Source organism: Pinus tabuliformis, chromosome 7 (assembly GCF_031772625.1).
Source record: "Pinus tabuliformis cultivar Carrire ecotype Pingquan chromosome 7, CPIR1, whole genome shotgun sequence".
Classification (NCBI taxonomy): Eukaryota; Viridiplantae; Streptophyta; class Pinopsida; order Pinales; family Pinaceae; genus Pinus; species Pinus tabuliformis.
This window is the reverse complement of record NC_142293.1, coordinates 2,029,078,317-2,029,087,739: the sequence shown is the minus strand read 5'-3', so window position 1 is coordinate 2,029,087,739 and position 9,423 is coordinate 2,029,078,317. Positions and strand designations below refer to the sequence as shown.

Sequence of the window (9,423 nt, the reverse complement as noted above, 5' to 3'; positions counted from 1 at the left end):
CTACATCCTAATGGCAGATTCTTTAAGTAGAAAGCTGACTATGGAAAAACAAAAAGGCAGTATACCAGGGATCAAAATCGAGAAAGGTATAGAACCAGTGAATCATGCACTTTTCGCTGACGACTCGCTCTTGCTGGGGGGGGCCTCTTCAAGAATAGCAATTGCCTTCAGAACCATTTTACAGAAATTTTGCAGCAACACGGGCGCACTGGTAAGTGAGAAGAAAAGTGCGGTCTATGGTTGGAATACAGACCAACATTCAATTGGGAAAATCGCAGAAGACTTGGGATATACAGGGCACACAGAATGGGAAAAAATCAAATATTTGGGTCTCCCTATAACGCTGGGCTCCAATAGAAATCACCTGTGGGAGGAACTAATCTCAAAATTCAAGAAGAAGATAGCTGCATGGGGAGGCTTCTAGTTATCTACAGGCGGTAAACTCACGCTAATTAAATCTTTCCTCTCGGCTTTGCCCACATTTCAAGCTTCTCTTATGATGGCTCCTAAATTCATTTCAGATCAAATTTCCAGATACATACGCAACTTTCTGTGGAACGGTGGGCGAGGGAACACCAATAGATTCCACCTAATCTGTTGGGAAACTGTGAAAAGACCGTTGGCGGAAGGAGGTCTTCAAATTCATGATCCCATGCATGCAAACTTGGCTCTGGGTTGCAAATTGCTATGGCAGCTATGCGCTGAGCCTAACCATCCAGTAAGCCAGATCTTCAAGTATAAATACCTCAAGAACCAGACTATCATGACTTACAAGCTGGAGAAACATCTAAAAGGCACGCAGGCCTGGAAATTGTGCATCAAAGGTATAGAGTTTCTCAGAAGCCATTTATATCGCATTCCTGGGAATGGGAAAAAAACCAAACTATGGAAAGACAGTATAATGGGACACCGCCCTCTTATCGAAAACATGGAGATCGCTGAGATCAGAGACTGGCTCCGAGCGAAAGGCATCAGGAAAATCGAGGACTTATCAGAATGGGACAGTAATGGCAATTGGCAGAGATGGAATTTCCCCAGAATTCCAGAACAATTAAAAACTCAGTTGGCTGCCCTCAACGACGCAATCTCTGATTTTGCTCCAGTTCACATTGACGATGAAGACATTTGGGGTTGGGGCAAGAACGGAGTGTACACAGCAAGCCAAGGATACTATCAAATGCAAAGCAAACAAGATTCACCATACCAGGAAACTGTGTGGAAGCAGATTTGGGACAGCTTCAGCATCCCTAAAATCAACTTCTTTTTTTGGACATTATTTCACAACAAAATTCTTACGGGAGAAAATTTGTGCAAAAGGAGTATAGCAGGGCCACACAGATGCGCCCTCTACAAAAGAGATCTGGAAACTGCAAATCATATGTTCATAGTGTGTGATTTTGCGAAGGAGGTATGGTCCATCTTCTTCTCCGGACTGAATGTGAGCCCCCCTACTCAAAGCACGATAGCCTCCATGTTTACATCCTGGAATGCCAGCTATCCCCACCGTACTGTCAGCAAATCAATTTGGCACAAAGTGTGGATAGCTGCTCCAAAATATGTTTGCTGGAAAATCTGGTTAGCCCGGAACGAGATTATTTTCAATAACACTGAGCTGCCCACAGTAAAAGTGGCAGAACAGGCAAAGAAGCTCCTCTTAGAAACTCTCAATCACTATACAGCAAAGGAAGACAACTCCCTAAGAAGTGAAGAAAGAGCGTGGTTGGAAGACTACACACGAAAATCCAGACATTCAATAATTAAGCGCCCAATCCACAAGGAAAGATGGCAGATCCATGAATCTGAGGACAACTTCCACAAGTGGTGGAAATCCCAGGAAAAATGTACCATTTTCTTTGATGGAGCCTCAAAAGGCAACCCAGGGAGGTTAGGAGCAGGAGCTGTGATCTTCTATCAGAATGGGAAAAAAGACGAATTCAGCTGGGGCCTTGGACTGAAAACTAACAATCAAGCTGAAATTCTCAGTCTCTGGAAAGCTTGCCAAATTGCCAGAAAAGAAAACCCAAATGAAATCCTAATCATAGGCGATTCACAATTGCTGATAAAAACAATGGTAAAAAAGAAAAGACTCAAGGATCCGGCACTAAATAAACAGTTAGAAAGAGTAAACAGAATGTTGAAAGACCTCCATTCGGTTCAAATATGCCATATTCTCAGAGGACTAAACAAAGATGCGGATAGATTGGCAAATATTGGATGCTCTCTACAAGAAGGAATGATCAGCATAAATGCAGAACCTCCGATCAAGGCAAACATTCCTTAAGTGGAAAGAGTGTTTCAGTTATTATTGGAAATTGTAATGGTCGTTTAGGCTATGCTTGATCAGCTTTTAATCAATAAAAATTAACCGTTTCAGTTTAAAAAAAATGGATCATGATAGTCTTAAATACTTTTTAGAACAAAGATTATCTTCAAAAGAGCGGAAAAAATGGGTCACAAACATGTGGGTTATGACTTTGAAATCATCTACAAAAAAGGGAAGCAAAATGTTGTTGCAGATGCACTCTCGAGAAAGGATGAGCATGTGGAAGCATTGCTTTGTGCCATTTCTATTATCCAACCAAATTGGATAAACAAATCAAGCGATGAATGGAAGAATGATGAAGAAGTGTGGGAACTCATTCAAAATTTGCAGCAAGATCCCAGTACATCTGATACATTTAGCTGGAAAAATGATTCATTATGGTACAAAGATTGCTTATACCTCTGTAAGAATTCCCAACTCAAACAAAAGATTCTTCTAGAATTGCATACCTCTCCCTTAGGAGGGCACTCAGGATTTTTAAAAATTTACCACAAGGTTAAGAAGGAATTTTTTTGGGATGGACTTAATTCTAATATTCAAAATTTTGTGGTGGAATGTTTGGTTTTCCAACAAAATAAAGTTGAGACAATTAAGACCCCGGGTCTGTTACAACCTTTATCCATTCCCAATCAATGTTGGGAGGAGGTTACAATGTATTTTATCACAGGTTTACCCAAGTCCGAAGGAAAGAGTGTCATCCTGCTGATAGTTGATAGACTTACCAAGTATGCACACTATTGTGCATTATCTCATCCATTTAAAGCCAGTACATTTGCTATTGCATTTATGGAAACAATTCAAAAGCTACATGGAAACCCAAAGATTATTGTAAGCGACAGAGATCCCATTTTCACTGGAAATTTTGGATGAAATTATTTTCTTCTCTGGGTAGTCATTTAGCTCATAGCTCATCTTATCATCCTCAATCTGATGGGCAAACTGAGATAGTGAACAAATGTTTGGAAGGATATATTTTTTGCTTTGTATATGATAACAGACACAATGGTTCAAGCAGTTGCCTCTAGCTGAATGGTGGTATAACACTTCCTTCCATATTGCAGAAAAAATGACCCCATTTATGGCACTTATGGATATCATCAAGATTCCATCACATCATACTTAAGAGAGAATTCTAAGGTTCAAGCAGTGGAAGATCACATCGAGCATCAACAACAAGTTCTCCAACTCTTAAAGGATAACCTCACTTTGGTGTAGAATAGAATGAAACAATGGGTAGATCAACATCACAGTGAAAGAAGTTTTGATGTAGGTGACTCGGTATTTCTACAACTACAACCATACAAAAAAAATTCCCTCAAGCAAGCTAAGAAGGATAATAAATTATCACCAAAGTATTATGGTTTGTACAAGGTGTTGCAAAAGATTTGTACTATGGCATACAAATTGGAACTTCCTGCAGTTTCCCGAGTGCACCCAATTTTACATGTTTCGTGATTAAATAAGGTTATAGGTGACAAGCTCCCAGTTCAAACAGTATTACCAGAACTTGATGAGGAAGGAAAAATCATATTGGAACCTAAATCAGTTGTAGAAACAAGAACTCGACAGATACAAATCGATCAATTTCAGAGTATCTCATCAAGTGGAAGAAATTACCCACTGAAGATTCCACATGGGAGGATGAGAATTTTATATAGAAGCATCCATAACTACTCAAGCATTGAGGAAAACACTTTTTTGAAGGAGAGGGGCATGTTAGGTCCTTATAATACTAGTGTATTCCCCCATTATTATTGTCATTGTATCCCCTTATTGTTATTGTTGTGCCAATTTTGTCCCCATATTGTTGTTATTGTGCCCCATAGAAGCCCACTATTGTTATTGTTTTGCGCTTACATTATTATTGTTATGTCAGCTCTAATTATATTGTGACCCCTTAGACTCCTATATATAGAAAGGAGGTTTTTCGATTTGTATAATCCAATAATTTTTCATTTGTGTAATGTAAAGTAGGTTGCCGCCTCAAAGAGGCTAATTTTGAATTCGTTTATCTATCTCTTCTTCTATTTTGTGAGCTAGTTGCATAACAAAAACAAGACCATTCGACAGAAATGCAAGAAAGTATTATAGATGCAACATGAACGATTCATGATTCCTCTTCCTCAACAAGATTCAATTTTGTCTAGTTGTGATGACATGCACAACTCTACTAGCTCTCCAAACAACATTTAAACTTGCTTCTTAAAGGTGACTAGTTTTGAGGTTAGCATTTCAATTCCATCAGACTTCCCAATTTCAATATTATCAACAATTTTTGCTTCTTCCACCATATCTATTCTACAGTCTTTTGATACCTAAACAACCTCAATTGGTTCAATCTTAGGAATGCTTGGTGCCTGAATTTCCTCATTCAATCCAACTTTAGGGATATCTAATATCAAAACATTTCCAAATGGTCTAATTTTAGAAACATCCACCACGAAATCATTTTCAACCTTATTGTGTTCATGGATACTTATCGACTGATACTTCATAACAATGCTTTCATCTCCCTCCTCTAAATCATAAGAAGGCAAATTAAACAAATTTTGACTAGCATCTCTACATAACTAGGATATCACGCTTTCCACCAAATCTGGTCCTACAGCTGGGCTCAATGGGGTTGTTGCAGGTTCAAACATTCCTTCTAATCGTATACTCTATCTATCTAATTAACAAGTATGAGGTCGGCGAGGCAAGATATTTATGATGACCACCTCGTCCGTGTCTTCACAAGATTCAACGGTCTTTTATGTTCCTTGATTTTTCTTGTTCTTTGACACAAACGTCATCTTCTTCTTCCTCTTTTGGCAGTCCTTCTTCTTAGGGTTTTTTCTTTCGCCTGAAGCTTCTTCCTCTTCAACCAGGGCCTCCTTCACCTTACTAAATGGGGCCTCTTCTTCTTCCTGCGAGGGTTTGATTTTCTTTGAGACTATGATTTCTCCAGCCTCACCAAAACCCTTCTCATTTTCTTCCAAGATCAAGTCTTCGTATGATAATTTATCCTTTGAAACACTTCTCTTCCTCTTAAATCAAGGGTTTATCCTCTTTTTGCATGAGACAATAGAGATGTTTGCCCAAACCCTCCCTAGAAGAGGAATTCCTCCCAAGTTTGTTCCTTTTTCTTCAATTTTTGTTCCTTTTTCTTCAATTCATCTTCCACCATAATTTTAATGAGTCCATGATGAAACATACTAGTCTCTGCATGTTTAGGCTAAGCTTGAACATTGTTAGCCATCTTAGTTAAGCTCTTCATTAGGTAAAAGGGAATATTCATCTTTAATTTATCTTTAAAACCCAACAAAAACCTCATATGATACATGAAGGTTATTGTGTATCCACCTTCACGTGTGATATACTTATGCACTAAATATAGGGCTTCATGGCATTCCTCCTTTACCCATGTGCGTGGAATACCCTTGCTCCAATTTGGATTATGTTACTCTAGTATTAGAAATTTGATTACAAGAAAAAACCTTCACAATGTTCTTGAACTAGCATTCTCCATCTTGAGGGAGATATGTGCTTTGCGCAATCAATTCTTTAGAGGAAAACAATTCCAATTAATTAAAATGGGCTACAATCCCATTAAAATTTTCTGCAAAAGCTTTGGTCACCTTGAAATTGTGCCCCTGAAATTTTTCACAGAACGAAAACCACCCAACCTCCTCGAGAAATTTGGTATTGTTGGGTTTGAACCATGACACTAGAAGTTTTGACATTCTGTCTACTGTGAGGAGAGAATAATGATCTTGGCTTCTTGTCTCTATGCAAAGGGTAAGCAAAAGGGGTGGCGAACATTGAAGGGAACGATATACTTATATAATGGTGATCTGAGGTGGGGATTAAACGTATTAGACTGAATTCAAATCTTGTAAATGCATGGGGAAGTTACAAATATGTGATTCATTATGATTGGATATGGTGGCAGCGAAGAGAATTGAGGGAAACAAGTATGACAATCAATATTAACTAACACATCCTTCGTAAGTTAACCATGTATTAAAGTGCAAATGCTTTACGATAATTACTGCGGAAGTCAAAATTACTGAAACGCCTTACATGGATTCTCGAGTAGTACTAACCTTTGTCACGAACTGTGAAACTTTTCCCATCTATTCAGTGTGTGCTCAGTAGTTACGAGAATGGAATGCCACCTCTTTCCTCATTCTATCACAAGGTCACTAGAAGGTGCAAGTTATCAAAAAGAAATACTACATCTGGCAAACACTCTGCTTTTAGAATAAAATTTTAACAGATGACTCCAAAGTATATTCCTACATTGTGTTAGATCTTGTTTTGATGCTCTTCTTTTATTCTTTTCTTAGTTGTTTCTCACATTCTTTGCAAAATAAAATTTTGTTCTTGAGTAGGGGTTGGTTATATATCCTGCAATGAGTTCTAGTAGTTCTCGTCACCAACATTGAATCTAGTAGTTGTTGTATCAAAAGTAAAATCATAAGTATTTACATGTCTCATCCATCTTAGGTATAATCTCTCATTATGCGAATAAAGGTGATGAAGTCGAGAATATGAGAGAGTCACTAGATTAAAATCCATTAATGCATGTCATTAACCAACGAGGAGCTACTCACCTTTAATGTCAATGAGAGCCAAGGTACCTCAGTGCATCTTGTAAGGTACAAATGAATGTGTTGAATTCAATTCGCCTGCAATATCTAGTGACCATGAGACATTAATGTATTCCCATTGATCACCGGTAAGAGAACCTACCATTAATGCATGCAAACCTCAAGATACTGCAAATAATCTCTAGCCTTTTTTCCCAGATGATGTGATGAAGTCAATGGGAAAAAGGGCGTTAGAAGGAGGGCCTTAATGAATCCTCATCAACTAGCATGAGAATAAACAAAAATTTTAAGATTCGTGATTAGAGAAAGAGAAAAATAACAACAACTTATTGACCTAACCCTGCTATTTAGTCAATTTAACGTCTTAAATTGCTCTACATAAATTATCAATCCGGGTATCGTAAACTGATGAAGTGTGGTGCACTATATGTGCTTAGTTAACCTCTTTCTTACTTCGTTGTTTTATAGTTTATGTTCAACTCTTCCTAATTCTCTGCTTTCAACATATAGTACTATGTTAAGCATGATTAAGAAGTAGTCAGAAATAAGTCCAAAAAGTAATCAAGCTCTAAGGTGACAAGTAAGAAAAACCACTTTAAAGACCAGTTATAATGTTCAACTCTTCCTAACTCCCTGCTTCAACATATAGTACTATGTTAAACACGATTAAGAAGTAGTTAGAAATAAGTCTAGAAAGTAATCAATCTTTAAACTTGCAAAGAAAGAGCTTGAAAGAAATAACTTGAAATGAAACTGACAGCAAAGAACTTGAAATGACTTGAAAGTAAATGACCACATTCTAATGGCATTAGTCTCTATTCATATTGCTGCAAATAAAAGAAAATAAGAAAATCACTTTTAAAACCAAAGATAAAGATTATCTCTCTCTAACTCGCTGCTTCAAACACATGTACTGTGTAAAGCACGGAAAGAAAGTAGCTTAAGTTGAATTAGAAAAGTGATTAAAAATGAGAAAATCTACTTTAAAGACTAGTGATAACGTTTTGCTCTTTCTAACTCTCTACTTCAGCCATATGTACTATGCAAAGTATGATTAGAAAGTAGTGAAAGAATAGTCTAAAAAGCACTCAAAGCCAGCTGCAAGTTAGTGGTATTCTGATCTTAAAAGATAACAATTTATGATAGAAGATCATTCATGTGTTAGCAGCTCTTTGAGAAATAAGATTAAAAATCAGCTATAAAAACAAAGTAAAAAGGGCAGCACTATGAATAAGACAACTGCAACTACCATTAGATATTAAAGCAAATACAACACACACAATCCCGGGAGAAAATAAAATGCAATAATTCAAACTGTACAAGGCAGGGGCCCCCTTCTACCTATGAAATCAAAGCATACTTAAAATTGCATGAATGAAAATCTAATCTACCTTACATTCTACAAAGCAATATTTACAAAATGAAATCTAATCTACTTACATCCTAATATGCTCCATGACATCTACTTCACATCTCCTTCCATGTTGAGAACATCAAAGCTTTATTCAATTTCTTCAAAAGTGCAAAGTACAACAAAGCTCTCCAAAGCTTTCAAAAGCCATGGGACTAAGCAAACTAAAAGGACTAAGAAAAGACTAAAGGAAAGACTAAAGAGAGACTAAAAAGAGACTAACTAATGAAGGAGAGAGACCTCCTATTTATACAAAAAGATGAGAGCCTTCTCATTAATGATAATCCATGAATCTCTCCCTCTACCTCTAGAGTCCTAATCAAAATAGGAACTGATAAGACACATGTCTTTTAGAGTTACAATACAATTAGGAGATGTGACACATATCCTCATGATCCCATGATTCTTTCCAACCAAATTCGAATTTGGCCTTAGAGTGCCACATAAGGGTCTTCTAGAAGTCTCCTTTCAACCTACACATGTCAACAAACTCAACCCATTTGTTAGGTATAAGCATATGCACATTATTTTCTAATGTTTAACCACAAATTCACTTAAAAGGCTTAGAAATAATAAATATTGGAAAAACATAAAGGTAGCCCAATGACAATGAAAGTGGGATGAATGTGGTGACATAGTAGTGAAATGGAGGTGAAATGGAGGTGATATAATGGACATAATAGTGAAAGTGTAATGGAAATGAATGACATTTTCAAGACTCAACACCTGCCACAAGGTGGTTTTCGTAATTAGGCCCCAAATTTTTATTATATTTTAATTTATCTATTTTTCATTTTATTTTTTTTAAAGAAAATATAATTCAAGAAGAGGAAATATGAGCAACAAGAGAATATGATTGCTTTTGTACGTCCATCCCATTGTCCTTACAAATTTCTGCTATGAAATCTGCCTTGGACATCGACTTCTGGTAGAACTTCAACCTATGTCTTTTCATAAGAAAAGATGTTTTACTTTCATCGATAGTCTTAATTTGAACTAACCCATTCTCAAAATAATATCCACTTCATGCAGTACTAGCTAAATGTTGTGAATTTACCCTTGAAATATTTAAATCTTGAATTGAAAAGGAGAACCCA

General features: G+C 36.9%; 1 protein-coding gene across 1 annotated transcript; it reads left to right on the top strand.

Moving 5' to 3' along the window:
- The first annotated feature begins 928 nt into the window (after positions 1-928).
- Positions 929-2,281, top strand: LOC149256639 (uncharacterized). The gene has a single exon (XM_089455425.1). It carries the CDS (start codon positions 929-931, stop codon positions 2,279-2,281), a length of 1,353 nt encoding a protein of 450 aa, XP_089311551.1.
- The last annotated feature ends 7,142 nt before the right edge of the window (positions 2,282-9,423 follow it).